A 21,328-nucleotide genomic window follows, 5' to 3' on the forward strand; every position below is an offset into this window, starting at 1 on the left:
AAACGATCAACGAATCACATTACTCATGCAATAACTAGGAAGCTCTTTTTGTCTGGTCTAAAAACGGGTTTCCCCACAACTTCTTTAATTTTTTTATGTAATTATATCTGACTTAGTTTGAATATATTCATCGTGTTTTATTTATTTTTATATAATAAAGTCTGAACAAATCCCTCTAATATTGTGTTCATTTCACTGTACGAAAATTATGTTGCATTTGTCTAAGTTTAGCTAGTATGTGTGTCTACATCTATATATATAAAATATTATTTATCCTAGATGAGTAGATCATATTAATATTTAAAGTGAATTATAATATTTTTCATATACAAATATTATTTTTTTATTAGTCAGATCAAATCAGATACTCAACTCACAAAATTGATATGTGAAGACGATCTCATTAAAACTTTTATGATATAGATAAACATAAGTACGTATACGTACTATGTTATTCAAATATCACTTTTAATATCTTGAAGATTCTCTAAATCTTTTTATGTTCAAACAAGTAACTTCCATTTTTCTCGTTTTGACGACATTTATAGGTCTGTAAAAGAAATCCTATTTGATAATAGGTAATATTCTAACACCACGTGATGGCTGTCATAAATATTTAGCATTAATTTGCATTATTTTGAAAAATCTTTTCTCCAGATGGAAAGATTTTACTCAATTTTAAAGTAAAAGAACTTTTAGAAACCCCCAAATTTCAAATGGAAAGATTTTATTTTATTTGTGAATGAAATCAAACCAGGATTGAGGTAGTAAAGGCAACAAATTAAAAAGGGTCCAAAGACCACATAAATTTCTACAGCATCCATTGAACTCAAGGTAAATTGCTCTAATATTAATTAATTAATTAATAGGTATCTTGTGAGACGGTCTCACGAATCTTTATCTGTGAGACGAGTCAATCCTATCGATATTCACAATAAAAAGTAATACTCTTATAATAAAAAGTAATATTTTTTCATGGTTGACCCAAATAAGAAATCCGTCTCACAAAATAAGATCTGTAAGACCGTCTCACACAAATTTTTACGTTAATTCTTTTGTCATGTAGCATACCATTAGTTCAATTTTTTAGAGTCACGTTTGGATGTACATTTAGACCGACACAACACGATGACATGACGATGACAGTTAGAATAGGAAAAAAATGTACATTTAGATTGACATACACAGGATGACAATGACATATTTTTTCAAGAATAATAGAGAATTTTAAAAAAAAAATAAAAGAGGTCTGATTGGATTCAAATATACTTTTGTAATTTATCATACAAAAAGTCAATATTTTTCTTTTTTTATTTGAATTAATTACTTGTCTCATGTTTAGATTTGCAACACTGGAAAAACATATTAATATATATAAAAGTTGTTTTTTTTGTCTCTCCTCTCTTGTTTATTATTCTGAAGATGGAGAATTAAAAAAGGAAAAAATTTCCAGCTCTTTTCCTGAAGGGATTTCACCTGTAGATATACGGGAAAAAAAGGTTTTCATATCCTTAAATAATGCTTCTGATTTCACGGGATTTTCAAGAAAGATAACGAGTAATCTTTCAACTATTATGTGAAAATAATCTTCTGAATCGATGTAACTCTAGCCTAGCTAGGTTCGTAGATCTCCAGCATTTATTATCATCTCTTGCACTAGTTTGTGTGATTATTTTACGTCTGATTAATGGGCAAGCATTCCCCAAAATGTGGATATATATATATATATATATCGGTTCTGGATATTTGGCGGATGCCATTTGTCCTGGTGCATGGCTGCATGCTCCTTGCTTTTTAGAACTTGTCAAGCGTTCAACGGCCCGCTCGTTCGTTCAGTTTTGTCCCTTTTTTCACCAACAGTGACTACATGCAGTAGCTAACCTCTATATATATCTTTTTTCTAATCGGTGATCATGACTACAGTGAAATTTGGAATGAAGGAAATTTGCCTATTTTAAAAAATATAATATTTGTTATAAATATATTTTTTTTCAAAAAAATTATCTTATCCAGTTATATTTGAAAGATTTATAATTAAGATAAATATGAAAAATAATATATATAAATATTTATATGTTGTAATCTTCTTTTATAAATAGAGTTATTGTTTTCAATAAAAATTGAATATGATTATTGACTCGTTGTCTTTTTTTCATGGATTATCTATAATCATCCTTTTTTTATGGTTTATAACACGTTATGAGATGGTTTATAACACGTTATGAGCACGATGTTGTATACAACTGAGAATGAATATATTTCTGGTTCTATTGATGCTATTAGAATAAGACAATGTGTTGTCAACACTCAATTTTATGAAATATTTGTCAGTGTTCTAGCAGTAGCACAATTATAATTATTGATATATTGGTTCCCATAAAATTTCATGATGTTGATGGCTCTAAAGTAGCACAACATGATTTTATATTGAGAGAAATTCATGATTAAGATATGATATAAAATTAAATATATTGAGAATTTAAATAGATTTGTGATTATGATATAATATATTGGTAATATAAAGAAATTCATAATAAAGACATCATATATTGAGAAACTGAATATATTCATGGCCAATATCTGATATTAGATCCAAGATCCATAAGTATTATTGAAAGATATAGATCTATGCCAAATTATCTCAATATTTATAAAGACATAGTAGTCAAAAGATCAAAAATTTGTTGATATTCATGAAAAATATTGATATAAGATCCAAGCTTTGACAATATTCTTGAGGAATATTAATTCAATGTCTTTTGGTTGAATGTTTTTTGAGGATCTTATTAATTGAGAAATTTATTACAATTTTTTAAAAAAATATCGATATAGGATCTGAAATTGTCTATATTACTAAAGAGGTGATAAAAGCTATAAGATCTATCAAAAGAAAATGCATGATCTATTATTTGTCACTATTTTATTATGTATAATGACTTCATGTTCAATGATGAACTGCATATATAGGTTATTTGATAAAAAAAATATATATGAATATATGGCCGTGATACCACAATATTTGTTAGAGAATATATGACAGTGAGACCATAACGTAATCAATCGAAAAAAAATTGTAAATCTAGTGAATTGATATCATAATCTATATTAAATATCGACGATTATGGTATTTTATGCATGATCATGACAGTGAATTGAGCTTTGAGCATTCATTTATTTCTCATCCACTGTCACTGATTTTTAATTTAATGTTTCATTGCATGTTATTCTTATGTTAACTAATATGCTTATATTATGTTTTTTAAGCTATTACACATCAACATATATCATTCTTCTGATAAATTATTAAATCATGCATAATCATGTGAATCTGAGTAATTATCCATATTTTTTTTAAGTTAATGTTATTTAATGAAATGTTATTTTATATAGATATTAATGTTTATTTATTGATGAATATTATAAGATTTTAAGATTTGAAAAAAAAAAAAGAAAAATCACATTAAAGAAATAATTGTTTTTCTATTTTATTTTACTGTAGATATAATTTTGACTTGTTTCAAAATTATTTGATTAAAAATTGTCTTTATTTTAAAGTGTTAATAAATGATAAATATTTTATTATATATTGTTTTATATGTTTTGCAAACGTAGGAACAAAAAATATAATGTGGAATGATATTCATAAGAGATCGAATGTCGTTATTTAAGGTAAAAGATATATTTGGTACATATAAGATTTTGAAAATATACTTCAATTTCTCAAGTTCAATTTCTCAATTTCAATATCTTAGTTATAGTATTTTGTTTATTCAAAGAGAAATAAAGGGAGACAATTATTCAAAATTGTCTAATTAATATGATCCATTCTATAAGATATGTGATAGTGTCAATGAACACATTTGATATCAAAGAAGAATATATTATCTCAAATGAGATATGAATTATAAAATTGGCACAAAATATTTTGATAATACATAAAACCCGATATAAAGTTTGTGGAAGACCGATGATGTCTACCCAAATTATATTTTCATAGTATGTTGATATAAATGTATTAAGGATCTAGAAGATCGTTTGATTGACGATGAAAAAATGATGATATGCTTGATGCAATAAAATAGTGATAAACAGTGACGTGTATGGATTTGTGAATCCAATGTCAATATTGATTTGACATAAATAGTATATTACAGATCAATAGTTCTAGAAGATCTAATATTCTCAAAAAATATCATCGATACAAATATTTTCAGAGTTTAGCATCATCGATTGAGTTGAGCATTCAAATTATATAAATAGTTAACAGACTATTGATAGTGCACAAACATGTAATGATGAAGCCAGAAGTTTCTGAATCGATAAATATGAAGATTTTTTAATCAAATATTTAGAAAATTTTATGAATTATTATTTATGGCTTATCAAATTTGATACCACTATCATAAGCTCAAGTTGGCAGAAATTCTCGTATTATCTGGAATGAATAAATAATGTGGCACCACGAATCGCAACTTGATGTTTGCGAAAATACATTTCGAGAAAAATTTCAAGGATATATAATCAAGACAAGGTTGATTAAAAGAGAGAATATAAATATCAATTTTATGATTATAAATACGTTGGTTTAATTGATTTAGAAGCTATTGATTTTGATAATAAATGCATCATATTTTCGAGATATCTGAAATATATATTGTATATGTTATGCCAACGATAATGTGTTATGTGCGACAAATGCACTAGAGTGAATCTCCTAAAGATATTAATTGTAGATATGTTGGAAATAATTTGAATCTTATTATCAAATATGTTGAGCAATGAGATTTTTATGACACAATTTCTCATTTATTATTCTTGTAAAATGATATTTCCAACATTGGGGGATGAAATAGAAGCTAAAAAAATATTTTTAAGATAAATCCCAATGTAATATAATGTGAACATGAAGTTTCGAGTTTAAATATCAAAATATGTTATTTGATCTTGTGTATAATATTGATTATACAATTAATTAGCTTCATTAATATTCCAGTTGAATAATGTATATAACTCATCTGAAGCGACGAAGAACCCCTTTAAAAAAATGAGTGAATATCTCAATGTCAAAAGAATAATGAAGGCTAGTCGTTATGAAAGAAATTGATGTCCTGCGGGACATTTCTTATATTACTTGTAAGTAAACAAAAAAGTCGCTAAAAGCATGAAAAGCATGATCGACCAAATATTTTAATAGATCCAATTTGGATTGTGTTATTCATGAAGAATAACAAGTATATTAAAATATGATATTTCACATATTATTTGAGATTAAAATTATATAATTATTAATGTATGTTTTGCTATAATGAAAAGTAATGATTATCTTGAAATACAATTTGTAGTGATTTTCAATAAAAATGATTGATAAATGACATGTGAAATATGAGCATACTTTAGCTCAGAGTTTCTAACCCAAAGTCGGTTATGAGAAAATATTTTCAGTTGTTGTGGATGAGTTGATTTAATAGTGATATGTATAGAAAATCCTCTTAGGATTTGAGGTGCCAAATTGATTTAGATTCAAATTCAAAACTATTATTTCAATAGAACGTAACATGTCATTATACAAATTAAAATGATCTTGGTACATGTGATACATTCAGCTAATTAGTACTCTTGAAGAATTTATAAAAATAGACAAGTAAATGAAATATAAATTTGCGATAAAATACTTGGAAAAGAAGAAATTATGTATACGATTATAGATTGAACATTTTCTGGACAATATATGTACATAAGTTTTAGTACAAAGAAAATGTACGAAAATATTTTTATAAGTTATATCAATATGTGGTTGTTTGACCATTTGATACTCAAAGTATCATTTTCGTCAACTTGAAAGATGAAGAAAATATATTTGGTCTTGAAGTATCATATATATGAATTTATTCATCATCATATCTCACAAATTACACTAGTGATGTATATATTTTATCCAAAGAATACAATGACAACTAGAAAGACACGTGACTGATTTTCTTTGCAATATCATACAGACTATTGATTTGTATATAAGAGATTATCAACAATCGAAGATAATATGACCGATTACTTTACAAAATTATCACATGCATCAAATTTTGGCAAATCAGTGTACAAGTTCGGAGTACGAAGAGTTGATGATTTCAAGTGATACTTGCAATAGGGAGAGCAATCAAAGTTATACACTTTTTCCTGGTCTATTATTTTTTCCACGTGGCTTTTCATGACAAGATTTTTCATAAAGAAATTAACAATTAGCGAGAGAGGTCGTACTCTTTTTCCTTCACTAGGATGTGGTCCCACTGATTTTTTCTAGCAAGGTTTTAACGAAGCGCATCTATCGTCGGAAAGACATTCAAAGAAATTATCTATTGATTTATTATTTTCTTGCGTTCGAATTTTTTCCAATGAGTTTTACTCACAAGGTTTTAATGATGCAACATTGAGTCCCGATGAAGTTTCTAAGCATCCATCTTGCCAGATAAATATTTGACGATTCGATTGTTTGTGCAAATAATCATTTAAGAGGGAGTATATTTTTTTATTGTCGATGATTATCTTATTTAGTTATATTTGAATATTTGTAATTAAGATAAATATGACAAGATAATATATGTAAAGATTTGTATGTTGTGATTTCTCCTATAAATAGGTTGACTGTGTTCAATAAAAATCGCACCAAAATATTGACTCATTCTCTATTTTCTTTTATAATTCTCTCTACTCATATCTGTTGTAACAATCTTGAACGAGTAAAATTATTTATCATGTGAAATTTGGAATGAATGAAATTTACCTATTTTAAAAAATATAACCTTGAACAAGTAAAATTACTTATCATGTGAAATTTGGAATGAATGAAATTTACCTATTTTAAAAAATATCTTGAACAAGTAAAATTATTTATCATGTACTAGATAAAGCAATTACAATTTTCAAGTGTTGGTTTCAGAAGGATGAGAGTGAGTACCTTTTCCCTAAAATTCGAGAAAGAGCCGACCGGAATATAAACAGAGGTTCGATTTGTAACGTTTTCCCAGAAGTCAATTCAATGAACTAATTAATTTCCGCTTCTGTTTCTTTCTTTTGTCTGAACAATATTACAATAGTTCCATCTTGTTTGACTCGATGAGATCTGTTCTTTTTATTTTTATTTTTGTTTAATCAACTTTACATTAAATTCCATGCAACCAACTTTGGCTGTAATCCTTATAAAATTCTACTGCATATATGTAACTTTTCAATGCATGTTTTGCTCATGAAGTTCCCATGAATTGATATAGACCTGACCCAACTATTTCTTTTCTTTTTTATTAATTATTTTTCAAGGACAAGCAAAACAACGTTATTTGATTCAGTACTTGACCATGCCCGACCAAACTTCACCGGAGACACCACCACCACCGGCTAAAGAAGGAATACAACTTTCTCTAATTAACAATGAAACAAGTAAACTTGAGGTTGAAGCAGATCATGGGGTGTTCATCAAGATCCAAGGAGCAGTGCCTGAAGCACAAGGAAACGCAAAAGAAGGAGCTGCTAATGCCCACCACACTCTTCTTCTACTGATAAATTACGCCTGTCTGTTTGTGGGTTCGGTTTCTTCGAGCTTAATCACCAAGTTCTACTTCATTCACAAAGGTTCCAGCAGATGGGTCTCAACATGGATTCAGTCCGCCGGTTTTCCTATCCTGCTGCTTCCAATATATCTCCCTTACTATATGTCCAAATCTTCTGATCAGAGGAGACCTTTCTCTGGATTCACTCTCAAGATTTTTCTTCTGTCCATCATTGTGGGTGTCTTTATGGGTCTCAACAACCTTCTTTTTTCTTGGGGGACTTCGTATCTACCCGTCTCCACGTCCTCTCTTGTCCTGTCTTCCCAACTGGCTTTCAATCTCGTGCTCTCTATGATTTTAGTGAAACAAAAGGCGTCCTTCACAAGCCTCAATTGCGTCCTACTCTTGACTGTTAGTTCGGTGCTCGTAGGCTTGGGTTCCAGCCACGACAAACCCCCTAGTTTGACTCGATCCGAATACTTGGTGGGATTCCTGTCAACTATAGGTGCAGGATTGCTGTTCGCTTTGTACCTCCCGGTGATGGAGCTAATATACAGGAAAGTGGACTGCTACGGTATGGTGCTGGAGATGCAGCTGGTGATGGAAATGGCGGCAACGGTGTTAGCAACTGTAGGCATGGGTGCGGCGCATGGTGGATTTTCCGTGATGAAGGTTGAGAGCACAAGGGTGTTCGATAAAGGTTCCGCTGCATACTGGTCGACTGTGGCGTCGACCTTGATTGCATGGCAATTGTGCTTCGTGGGAACGGCGGGAATAGTGTTCTTGACAACATCGTTGACGGGAGGGATATGCATGACGGCGCTGCTGGGCGCGAACATTGTGGGTGGCGTTATAGTGTACGGGGATAAGTTCGGCGGAATGAAGGCGGTGTCCACGGTGCTCTGCGTCTGGGGTTTCTTCTCCTATTTGTACGGCATGTATGCCAAGAACTACAAAAAACCAAGTTATCCATCCAGTAACAATCTGACGGCGTAGATTAGCTTAAAATAAATAATTAATCTAATACAAATCAAATTAATTATGATACGCACTAGGACTGACTACCTATATTATCAAACTATTCATCGTTTGTTGTGTAATATTCTCCAATATTATATATATTTCTTCATATACATTAATATTAACTATTCAAGACTATTTTTGTTTGTATTATTAGTTCATTTTCGTCTCTTTTTGCTCAACTTTAATGGCTTATTTTTAAAATTCTTTTGGCATGTAATTGCTTGGTGCATGAGTGTCATCTATTTTTGGTATGTAATAACCAGTTAAGCTAATATTGTATTTTTGTTCATATTAGAACTTATACTTAATTTAACCACAAAAAGTAGTTCAAATGAGATTGTCTAAGTTTGTATATACAATTTTCAAAGATTTAATCATGTCTATGTGAGATATACATCTTATTACGCAAAAAAAAAAATGAATAACTGCAAAGTGAAATTTACAAAACATTAAATTAGTGGGTGACCCATAGCACAGTCCATCACATTACAATATGCTTGAATTTTGAGATGAGATCAGGTAGGGATTCGTTTCATAACTCTCTCACTCGTTCTTTGTTCCAATAAAAATCGAGTCAATATTTTTCTCAACCTCATACCCGACAAGTTTTAGGTCCTAAATGTTTGAAATCTCATTACGTAGAGAGACGATATCTCAATAAATAATTTTTTTTAAATCCTTGAAGGCTCTCCAAATAGAGTTTAAATATGGATAAGACAAGTCAACCTTTCAAGATAAAAATTGATAACAAGTTTTAGGTGACCAGTTATTCAATAAGTAATGAATTAGCTGAAAAAAAAAACTTAACATTCCAAACAAATCTAAGCAATTGTCTGGGTTAATCCAAGTCATGAATCAGCTAAACAAAAATTCGTCAAATTTTCTTGTACATTACAAATAAGTCAATGAGCTCAATCTTATTACAAATCAATAAATTATCAAGTTCTCCCTCTTATAATAACGAATTTAAGAGTGTTAAATTTTGTAGTGACAATCCTCTAGAAATATGAATTTCAATTGATAGTGAGTGTATAATAAACGGGGACTTGTGATGGAAAAAAACTAAATTATGCGAAACTGAATAAGTGATAATTATATACTAAAAATAAGAGATTATATGTCTGATCGTTTCCTGTCATTGATTAGGATGAGAAAAATCCCAACCAATGCACTTGGATTGGGGAGAACGACCAGTCGAGATACTTTCAATGTGAGAATGTTATGAGATTTAGGATGAGTCGGGATTTTCTCGGCCGTAATTGAATCGCGTAAAACCATATAAGTATTATTCTCAATTTATGTTATCATATATACTATATCTTAAAAAATATCTATCTAATTTTATTTAACAACATCTCTATTGTCTTTCTTCAGACAAACAACATCTCTATTCATGACCATAGTCAATGATCTGGCCATTCAGTTACCGCATGCAATTGTGAGTTGTGAGCGGAATTTGTATAAATGTTTTCTTAATATATAAATACAAAAACCGCGAGTTATTAGCTTCTAGGAATAAAAAAGAAAGAGAAATTTACAACTTAGCGTCGGATATCTGTATTTGTGATTTAGTATTGTCACATTCGAGATCGAAGTTAGTCGACACCGACGTTATTTTATAATCACATAATTGAAAACAACAAATATCGTAGTGTAGTATAAATTGAAACTAGTTTATTTCATAAATATCATAGAATATAATCGTCTTTACAACATAAACTCTGAAAATAATAAAAATCTACGTAAATGTTTACAACTTGTGTTAAAAACTTAAATAAACGAAAATTAAAATAAATTAACTTAGCGACCCCTCTTATTATCATCCCTAAATCTTGTATTGTTCTTCTTTCTCGATTTCTCTTATGACTTATCTGGAGAGGGTAGAGTACCGAGATTCCTCTACTTATCACACATAACATATTTCATATAACATGTACCATAATCATAAACGTAAGCATAGCATTGGTCCAAACACTGATGTTCCTCTACTTTCATGGTTTATCGATATAAGTCTCTAATTTTTACTCATCTAAGGTGGCGAGACCATATAACGGTTATAAACTCACTGTGTAAGGGCCATAAACTTATCATATATTGGGATTCCCACTTATATCAATTTGAATCCTCACTGTGCTAAAACATAGGGTATCCTATCACAGAAAGAGAAGAAGAAAAATAATGCTCGACTGAAACTTTCGAAAACGAAGCAAGGCATAACCAAAATTATATTTTTAAAATAAATCTACTTACCTTAGTATTGCTTGAATAATTTGAAACCACATAAGAATCACACAAACGATACTTCGAAAACATAAATGCACTTCGGCCAAAAATCAGTTCTCTTGCAAAATTCTTTGCAACTGATTGTGCCGTTGGATCGGGCTTAACTTGGACACTACATTCACAAGTAAGTTAAATAAATTGCGAATGGTGAAAATCAGGTTTGAAAATCGTTTTAACCTTATTATGGACGCAAAATCTTAGGTATATTATTCTTGCCTAGAATCTAAGCAATTTTCTTGCGAAAACTATATACAAAAACTAACTGTTGGATTTGGCTGCATTTTGAATATGATGTTCATTACATATGACAGTGTATTTTGAATGATGAAGATCAGATTTGGACAGAATCTTGGCCTGAACATATCACTCAAAAAATAGACAGAACTTCGTCTTGAAAAATCTTTGAAAATTTTGCAGCACTTGAGGGAGGTTTTTCGAAATATATAGTAAATTTGAAAGTGTGATTTTTGAAAATGGGGTGGAGGTATTTAGAGGTGGTGAGGTAAAAATCTTACTATAATTCGGTTGATAATTCTTTTATAAATTTGATATAATTCTTTTATAATTTTGAGATGCTTCTTCCATATATAATATCATGACATATTTTGAAAAACTTGGTTCCCAAGTATATGCAAAAATTTTCGAAATTTCTATTGGATTAGGTGGTAGGATGTAGACTGTTTTCTTGTACAAGTTTATGAAGTCCCTAGATTGCATTAAATTTATTTGCTTTCTTGTTGAGCAAAAACTGTCTTGCATGTAATATTTTCTTCAAAATTTGATTGATATCCTATATTTAAATTTCAAATTTCTTGAATATATTGTACTGTATTTTCGAATTTCATCTATTTATTGAAAACTCATACCATGTATTATTTAGTATTTTTGAATTTATTATTTTTACAATAATATCATAATTCAAAAATACTTTCTCAAACATGTCTGTATTTAAATAAATACTTACATGTCCAAAAATCATGATTCTCACAAGTATTTTATGTTATGAAATTTCAACCTTAATCAACAAATTTTTTTTTTTTTTGGAATTTTGTTTTTCCTTCAACATGACGCTGATGTAACATCAACACGACATTTACGTGTACGGTACTCTATACTAGTTATCTATAACCGCGCGCAGAAAAAACCTAAAAATAAAACTTTATTTCGACAAGACAGATTACCAAAATTGAAGAGACGAACATGCCTATAGAAAATTACAATATTATCAAAAAAAAGTTGAGAGCTTATAAATACTTAAACGGCTTTTCTTAATATATCTTACATGTGCTTGGACTACATTTTATGAATAACCCACCATTGATATATATCCTTCCATTTGAATCAAGACAAAAGTCATTCGTCTACTGATCAGTTTGCTATATTGCAGCAAACAGACGACGGACCTGATCATGATCTTTGAACTTTTGCTTTTAGATTATTAAAATGGTGTGTACATGATATTTTCGGACAAAATTTACCGTGTCTTACTTGTGAAGAAAGAATGGAAATATATGAAAATGAAAAAGATTCGAGTTCAATGTCTCGAAAATTCCTAAAGTTGTAATACTGCTACCCTTGATAGTGGTCAGTGCATGGGTAAATTTGCTAGAATCCGTATCATTCGTAAATTGAATCAATCATTGCAGAGAGGTTTATGGGTTTAAACTGAATCAACTAAAAGAAAAGATTTGCATCCTCTTATTGTATGAACGCCTTTCGAATTTTTTGTTTTGCTTGTGGATGTGTTGGGCATTCTGTGCTCGATTGCGATGACCCAGATGCAGACAAAATTGAGTTGGAATATGGTGTTTGGTTGAAAGCATCATCAGCGATGAATAGCAAAAAATCTTCGTCCCATCGAGCTTCGGAGACATCGGAGCGAACAAGTTCCTCTTCTTAGGTTACTTCCAATCTGAATCACAAGATAGTTCCCGGCAAATTGATCTTATCAGAATGGTTGACAGCGGAGATATTGCAGAGATGGTTCCAGAAAAATCTGAGGGGATTGATCGCAATGATGTAAAGTTGGAGAGAAATCCTAAGAACAGATGGACTAGAAGAGTAGAAGATATTGTGAGGTAGAAAAGAATAAACAGAAAGGATCATGAGAAGAAAATGAGCATTGTGGGAAGAAAGCACCATCTTGAAATCCTTCCCTAGATTTATCCAGACACTATGGTAGCAAGGAAACAAGCCCGGTCAATGAACTCATCAGACATCCCAACGGTATGAGTTGTATCTTTTGGAATTAGGGCTGTAAACGAATCGAATCGAACCGAATTTTAAGAAATTTTCAGTATTCGAGTTCGAGTTCGAGTTCGAATTCGAATAAACATATTCGAAGCTCGATTCGAAACTCGAACTTTTATGATTTTCGATTCGAACTCGATTCGAACTGATGCNTTGGAATGCTTGGCGGCTTGGGAACCAACGTGCATTCCGGGAACTTAAACGACTTGTACGTAGTTGAAAGGCGCCTGAATCTCTTATTTATATGTGAAACAATAATGCGAGCTCCTCAATGCAAACTCTGGAAGCATTAATTACAATTTGCTGGACATTTTATCGCAGATTCTCAAGGCAGGAGTGGTGGTCTTATGTTATTCTGGCAGGAATCATTAGATGTTCATATTCAATCATATTCATTAGGTCACACTGATTGTATTATTAATCATCTAACAGAAAAGATGGCGATTTATAGGTTTTTATGGTAAGGATAAGGTGATTTTAAAATTTTGTTACTTAGTCGCACATGTGAGCTTTAACCATATCATATGATGAGAATTTGAATGAATGTTTATTTACTAGATTTTGATGCCTATGAGAAGTCTTACTTAACTATATGTAGAGACCATATGACATACACCAAATACTAGTTGTCTCTTTCCAAATCTCTCGTATTCATAAAGTAGGAATACTAATCAAAAGTCCAAATTAAAATAAATTAACCATACGCATCTATCAGATTTGGTTGGAGTATTTTCTGAAAACAAATGTTGGTGAAAATCCTAAGAATTTCTTCTATTATATGTAGTATATAGATGTCCATAACGAAAAATAAAAATCAATAATCTTAACTTATACCATATGTTTTTAACATATTCGTTAAAGAAGTACGCGCACACAAGAACACACATTATATTATGACTGCCAGGAGAGGGTAATAGAAATTATTTTTCATGCAAGAAAAAGCAGACTAGTACAAAGTGCGGAAAAAGAAATTAGATTTTCGATTCGAAACGCATAGTCTTGGACTACAAAATCTAGCTGGTAACTGCCTAAATCCATTTGTCTTAGCCAAATAATTCTGCTTCTGTTTCTTTTTAATTTGTTTGTTAAACAACGTTTGGAATAATTTTATGTCCCTCATGACTAGCTAGGTGTGAGTAATTTGCTAGTTCGTTTCAACTTTTTGTTCCTGATGCTCCCATAAATTTATATAGACCTGAACCAAGAACAACACTTCTTATCTTCTTCTTTTGGTTTTGCAAGGTGACGCAGAACAACACCATGTCCGGCCAAACTTCCAGGCGCCAACAACAGCAGCTAAAGAAGGCATTCAACTTTCACCTATTAATGATGAAATAAGTAAACCAGAAGTTGAAACAGATCATGGGGTGTTCGTCAAGATCCAAGGAACTGTGGCTGAAGCACATGGAAACGCACAAGAAGGAACTGCTAATGCCAACCACACTATTCTTCTACTGATAAATTACGCTTGTCTGTTTGTGGGTTCGGTTTCTTCGAGCTTAATCACCAAGTTCTACTTCATTCACAAAGGTTCCAGCAGATGGGTCTCAACATGGGTTCGGTCAGCTGGTTTTCATGTCCTGCTGCATCCAATATATCTCCCTTACTATCTTTCCAAATCTTCTGATCAGAGGAGCCCTTTCTCTGGACTCACTCTCAAGATTTTCTTATGTCCATCATTGTCGGGTCTTTATGGGTCCCAACAAACTTCTGTTTTTTGGGGGGACTTCGTATCCACCCGTCTCCACGTCCTCTCTTGTCCTGTCTTCCCAACTGGCTTTCAATCTCGTCCTCTCTATGCTTTTAGTGAAACAAAAGGCGACCTTCACAAACCTCGATTGCGTCCTACTCTTGACTGTTAGTTCGGTGATCGTAGGCTTGGGTTCCAGCCACGACAAACCCCCTGGTTTGACTCGTTCCGAATACTTGGTGGGATTCCTGTCAACTATAGGTGCGGGGTTGCTGTTCGCTTTGTACCTCCCGGTGATGGAGCTAATATACAGGAAAGTGGAATGCTACAATATGGTATTGGAGATGCAGCTAGTGATGGAAATGGCGGCAACGGTGTTAACCACCGTAGGCGTGGGTGCGACACATGGTGATTTTCGGTGATGAAGGTTGAGAGTACAAGGGTGTTCGATAAAGGTTCCACTGCATACTGCGTGACTGTGGCATCGACCTTGATTGCATGGAAATTGTGCTTTGTGGGAACAGCGGGATTGGTGTTCTAGACGACGTCGTTGACGGGAGGATATGCATGACGGCGCTGCTGGGCGCTAACGGGGATAAGTTCGGCGGAATGAAGGCGGTGTCCACGGTGCTCTGAGTCTGGGGTTTCTGCTCCTATCTCTACGGCATGTATGTCATGAACAAAACTTCACATAAAAAAAATCCAGAAATGATTCGACGAAATAAATTTGTTTTAATTAATTAATCTCTGGCAAATCAAAATAATTACGATAGGACTATGTCTATGAACTGTAGCTACTCATCTTTGTGATGTAATGTTCCCCAATATAATCTATATTTATTTTTAGTTTACTTGATGCATGAGATAAGATGTCAAACCTCTGAGAGAAGAGACGATAGATCCGCGAAAATCCAATTCCTAATGCATCAATGATTTTGAATATTTATACCAATTTTGGTGTGTAACAGATAATCTAAAAAATCTACAGGAATCCATGTTTTGCGTGTGAGATTCTGTTTCTTCAAAAGCGAAAGCGGCCACAGATCTGTTTCTTCAAAAGCGACAAAACTTCATAAAAATCCATTTTCTAAAATTGATTTGACTCTCAGTGAATCCTGCACTTGGGTTTGATTTGACAGTGGTAATTCTAAAGCTAAACGTGATGACAAAAACACGCAAATATGAAAAAGGAAAGTATCATATCCATACGCAGTGTATACGCAATCTCTCTCGTATTTAAGGCTGTCAATGGGGGGTTACGGTATGTCGCGTCCGCCGTGGCTGACGGTACCACCATGTTTCAACCAAAGAAGCTCGCCGCCCGTGTGTTTGTTTAACCTCCCCTTTACCAGAATCATAGGTGGCTCGAGGCGGAGAAATCGCTCCATTTCTGGGTTGGTATTCGTCAACAAGGAAGATACCTTCTCCACTCCTGTAACCGCCGAAGAACAAACCGAAGAAGATGGCGACCCAGATCCTCAGGACCTTGAATATGTCTCCAAAATTAAATCAGTTGCGGAAATTCTTCTTTCGCATTGATTACTTTCAAACAAATGTTTACTTGTTTTGTGTTCTGCGTACCTGTTATTTACGAAATTTTTTACCTAGATTTTGGAGCTTCTCAAGAAAAACAGGGACATGCTCTTCAACGAGGTTGGATTTCTTTTCCTCTTCTTTTTTAGTTAATCACCCTTGTAATTATAATCGTGGTGGCTTCATTTCGTCTTCTCAATGTTAGTTATTATTTCCAAAATCTTGGTTTATTGGCTCCTGAAGTTTGCGACTGAATCCTCTTCCTCTTCTTGCTCAGTCGATTTCTAACATTTTTTTAATCAGAAATGGTATTACTTTTGAAGGTTAAATTGACTATTATGATAGAAGATCCCAGAGATGTTGAGCGGAGGCGTCTGCTGGGCATTGATGACGAAAATGCCCCGACCAGGGATGATCTGGCAGATGCTTTAGTACAGGTATCTTCCCCTTTGAGTTGCTATGTCCGGGTATTACCAACGGCTTCCCTATCTCTTCCATAATGAAGTGGATGTATATCTTGCGTTTGTTATCCTTTCCGGTCAAATGGGCTAGCTAGCTTATTTTCATCTGTCATGAAGCAAAACCCATGCTCATCCATGCAGAAAATCTTGCATTCTTGCTTCAGGTGGTTTAGGAGTTTCGTTCATATATTTTAATGTACGAAATTTCTGTGACAATGAAACAATGTTTTGTTATTTTTGGTAATGCAGGAAAGTTGTCTGAAGCGTATTCACTCTCTTTTCTTTAATTCCTTTTAGATCATATGATTCATAGGCATTAACGCAGTTTTCACTTGAAAGTTAGCATCCTTATGTCAACAAACAAAAACCATATTTATGCATATATTATCCTTGCTTCCTTTTATTGACATTAGTGCACATGTAGAGGAAGTTGTTTAACTTGTTTGAGTTACACACTATAAATGGTTGTGCAACCAGCCTAAGAAAGGTAGATCAATTGTGCTTGGGTTATCAATTTTTTCTTCTTTTTTTTACCAACCCTTTTATGCATTTATGGATCATGGAAGGTCATATGAATTGGTAATCCTCTGTACTTGAGTTGTGCATATGCCTGAGTTTGAGACTTTACATGGATTTAATTGTATAATAGGTAAATGAAGGAAAAATTCCAAAAAATAGTATTGCTTTGCAAATGCTAGCTGAGGAAATGATTCAGTGGCCTGATTTGGAGGTAACTAGCAACTATAAGTGATTACGAAACGTGCAACAGTTACGTCTTCTGTTGTACCTAAATTTGTCAATCTATGATAGAAGCTTCACTATTATCATCATACACTCTCAATCTCTATAACTTGTGGTTGACTACGTATATCTATCCATTCTCCATGTTTGAATATGCTTAGTCATTTCCCATCAAATTAATATCGTCTATAATTTGTGTCTCTATATCCACTTCCTCGAGCCTTAACAGTTTGCGACATGTGATAAAATATTTTATTCTTTTTCTAGACTTGATTTCAAATATAGATAAACTCTTGTATCTCCTCCCATGATCTCAACACTAGTTACTACACTGTTCAGTATCTCGAAATCAGGCTTGACTGCTTCTAATCATATTCTTACATCTTGAAGAAGTGGTCTCAAAACCATGAGTTGGATCAATTACAAATAGTTTAGTAGTAGTAGTAGTAGTAGTAGTAGTAGATATTGATTTCATTTTCCATATATATATATATTTTTGATAGGTTGAAGCGCCAAAGAAAAAACCTAGCAAATCTTTATATGCAAAAGTCACAGATACTGGTGTGAATGTAAAAGAGGCTTCTAAGAGGCTAAATATAGATTGGGATTCAGCTGCTGAGTTTGAAAATGCTGAAACAGATGATTTGGAAGTGCCACCTGCAGTGGTAGGTTTTTCCTTACTCAATATTAAAACATCTGGTCCATGTGGGCTAGGCTGGTGATGATTGTTGGGTCAATTCCATGAACATCGCTAGTCTCAAACAATTTTCCATAAACATCTCATGATATCTGTGTTTTAATAATATACGAATTTTTTTACAATAATTCTCCAAGCTAACTGGAATCTGGTCTCAGGGATACGGAGCTCTTTACTTGGTTACGGCGTTTCCCGTCATTATCGGTATCTCTGTTGTGTTGATTCTATTTTACAACTCTCTCCAATAGAGATGGTCGCACAACCTGTTTAGCCTTTTTTTAATAAGATTATTTGATTGTTTCAAATCAAGTGAATCAAACTCGAATTTGAATAAAAAGTTGCTCAATTTTGTGTTAATAGTCAACCCTATGTTACTCTGAGTTAGGTTTACGATAAACTCTTAATCTACCTTCTTGTGCTCACTACTTCACCCATGAGCACAGACACGCACAACAGCCATGCCAAATAATTCTTGTAAGTTGATCAGTCAACTTTTCTCCAAAAAGAAAGCTTAATTTATTTGAAAAAAAATTCCTATTCGAAGTTTACAACTTAATCAAATCAACTGAATATTCAAAAGCAACGTATTCTCGATCTATCCGATGAAATTCGAAAATCGATCATCTGGTATAATCGTTACTGTAATTCCCAGAAAATAACTTTGGAATGAAAAAAATTATGTTGGTGCTCCATTCTGCAAATGAACATAAAGCTCCATTAGTCAATTATCACACAACAATGGTAAATGTGATTCAAGCCAATGCATCAAATGATAACATGCGAAAATTTAGCAATTTGGTACTCCAATTATCAGATGGATAGTATGTAAAAATGCGGATTCATGGACATTGTTGATGTTCATTATGTCCGGCTTGTGCCTCAGAATAGCTGTTGAAGAGGGGACCAAATTCAATGAACCGTTCCCTGATACTCGAACATAAAGACAACACTTGCGAGCTTGTTGAAACAAAAAGTGCTGAATTGCCCACCATCTGGTTTGTATCACAAAAATTTAGTGAAAAAAATGTATGCACATCTATATACAATGGTCCTCAGTAGGGAATGAATCCCCGTTGATTATTGACAGCATGAAATGGAAATCGATTCTTGAATATGTAATATATATTGATGAAAATAGGTTACCTTTTTCAATTAATCCGTATCTAAACACTCATCAGCATAGTAGAATAAATAGGGTTTATTTCATCCTACCCATGTGGACATTGTCCTCATGATAGGATGGATGACCAAGATTTACATATGCATATATAGGACTCACTTTTTTTTTTTGGAAATTGTATGTGTGACAAGATCTTACATGTTGAAATGAATTGAGGGTAGTGCCCACATAGGTAAGATCTCATCTACCGTCTGGGCCGTAACCCGAATATTTGGGCTGGGCCGAGATTGGACTAAAGTGGATTGGGCAAAACATCCGATAATTATTTTAATAATTTCTTTTGATACGACAATTATTCATAATTTTGTTGTAAAATAAAGTACCTGAATTTTACGCTTTGTTATTTACTTAGAGACTTGGCTATTTACCAAGTCAACTTAAAACTCTATAAATTTTATAATTTATTATACTTCTAGTAGGTCTGACCAAGATTAAAAACTCTATCACATTACTTTGATAATCATATTTTCAAAAGTCGGTTTTCGTTTGAGTAATTATTCCTCACAATCTGCACTTCATACGTATGGAAAATATATTTTTGGTAATGTAAATTGTATATTTTCTGTTAAAAAATTTTGGTCAAGTTATCACTAATATATGTGCACATTTTTTCGATTTTAGTCTTTATTATCGAGTGTCTACGCGACGACGAAGAATGATAACGTGTCACCGAAAATTGTGAGCGACGACACATTGTTGACTTGTCCGATGAAATGTCAGCACTCGGTTGAAAAATGACTAAAATTGTAAGGAAAAATAAGTACAAGTCAATTGACAAAAACAAGATTAAAAAATGATAATTATTTTGAACAATCACGTCTCAACATTTAAATAAGTTTGAGCCCCACAACAAGATGCAAGTTGTGCGGAAAAACACTTGGTCTCTAAAATAACATAGAACTCAAATGTTAGGTTTAAGCAGGGCCGTTCCTACTTGGAGGCGAGTCGGACATATTTTTTTGGGGTCATTAACTTTTTTTAAAAAATCTTATTATATTGTAGTGCAAATTCCCTCAACATAAATTTATTATTTTTGGATCATTTTTTCTTTCCTATCACACAAATGACAAAAACTTATATGAGACGGTCTCACGGATCATATTTGTGAGACGGATCTCTTATTTGGGTCATCCATGAAAAAATATTACTTTTTATGCCAAGAGTATTACTTTATATTGTGAATATGGGTAGGATTGACCCGTCTCACATATTAAGATCTATGAGACGGTCTCACATGAGACCCACTCCACACAAAATTTTTTTTTTGTGCCCAGTATAAATTTTTTAAATAATTTATGGGACTTTCAATAAATTTATTATTTCTAATTCTTTTGATAAATTTTTACTCAATATAAATTTATTTTTATCAGGGTCAATATAAATAAAAAAAAATTTATTCCATAAATCTATTACGTGTAGTGTAATTTGAGCAATATAAAAACCTAGTCTCTTATTATAGGGGGTTTTGTAGTAAATTAGTTGAAGAAAATAGATGAATATTTTCTCAACTGCTCACATTGCTTATAAATTCTTGTTGGTTATCCTCAGTCTTGTGGTTATAAGTGCAAAACTAAGTTTCTTAAAGATAAAGTTTATGAAAATTTTTTCTCAAATTAATCATGACACAAGAAAATATTGAATGAATTGGTTATGTTATTGATCGAGAAAAAAAATTATTGCACAATTTGATTAGTGTTTTTAGTACTAAAACTCTAAGACGGGTTGTTATTTAATGATCATTTTATACATGATTGATCTTATTAGTCAGTTATAATATTTATATGTATATATATTGATTATTACTCATTGTTTCGTTTTTATATTGTTTTCAAGATAAGAACTTAATTCAAAAATTTTGTTAAATAATTTCAATCAATTGTTTGAATGAATGTATTTAAGAAAAATTTCAAATTCAAACTTTATTATTAT

The 21,328-nt window shown here is 32.2% G+C and overlaps 2 protein-coding genes and 1 pseudogene across 3 annotated transcripts; all 3 read left to right on the forward strand.

The window, feature by feature from the left end:
* The first annotated feature begins 7,246 nt into the window (after window positions 1-7,246).
* On the forward strand, window positions 7,247-8,689 carry LOC140965295 (probable purine permease 4). Its single transcript, XM_073425463.1, has one exon. The coding sequence runs from the start codon at window positions 7,350-7,352 to the stop codon at window positions 8,535-8,537; it is 1,188 nt and encodes a 395-aa protein (XP_073281564.1). The 5' UTR covers window positions 7,247-7,349; the 3' UTR covers window positions 8,538-8,689.
* Window positions 8,690-12,800: 4,111 nt separating this feature from the next.
* On the forward strand, window positions 12,801-15,685 carry LOC140964608 (probable purine permease 4; annotated as a pseudogene).
* Window positions 15,686-15,905: 220 nt separating this feature from the next.
* On the forward strand, window positions 15,906-18,572 carry LOC140964800 (ycf3-interacting protein 1, chloroplastic-like). Of its 2 annotated transcripts, XM_073424740.1 has the most exons (6): window positions 15,918-16,299; window positions 16,396-16,440; window positions 16,644-16,757; window positions 17,431-17,511; window positions 18,026-18,187; window positions 18,378-18,572. In XM_073424740.1, the coding sequence occupies exons 1-6, from the start codon at window positions 16,036-16,038 to the stop codon at window positions 18,465-18,467; spliced, it is 756 nt and encodes a 251-aa protein (XP_073280841.1). In that variant the 5' UTR covers window positions 15,918-16,035; the 3' UTR covers window positions 18,468-18,572. The 2 variants fall into 2 exon arrangements, with proteins under 2 accessions (XP_073280843.1, XP_073280841.1); XM_073424742.1 differs by lacking the exon at window positions 17,431-17,511 and having other exon boundaries at window positions 15,906-16,299.
* Window positions 18,573-21,328: the final 2,756 nt, after the last annotated feature.

This window comes from Primulina huaijiensis, chromosome 18, assembly GCF_012295235.1.
Source record: "Primulina huaijiensis isolate GDHJ02 chromosome 18, ASM1229523v2, whole genome shotgun sequence".
NCBI lineage: Eukaryota > Viridiplantae > Streptophyta > Magnoliopsida > Lamiales > Gesneriaceae > Primulina > Primulina huaijiensis.

What these genes read in the sequence shown, in the direction of transcription:
- LOC140965295 (XM_073425463.1), top strand. Translation starts at nt 7,350, where the DNA reads ATGCCCGACCAAACTTCACCGGAGACACCACCACCACCGGCTAAAGAA.
- LOC140964800 (XM_073424740.1), top strand. Translation starts at nt 16,036, where the DNA reads ATGGGGGGTTACGGTATGTCGCGTCCGCCGTGGCTGACGGTACCACCA. An exon ending in GGGACATGCTCTTCAACGAG is followed by an intron (nt 16,441 to 16,643) that starts GTTGGATTTCTT and finishes TTACTTTTGAAG; the next exon opens with GTTAAATTGACTATTATGAT. An exon ending in TTCAGTGGCCTGATTTGGAG is followed by an intron (nt 17,512 to 18,025) that starts GTAACTAGCAAC and finishes TATTTTTGATAG; the next exon opens with GTTGAAGCGCCAAAGAAAAA.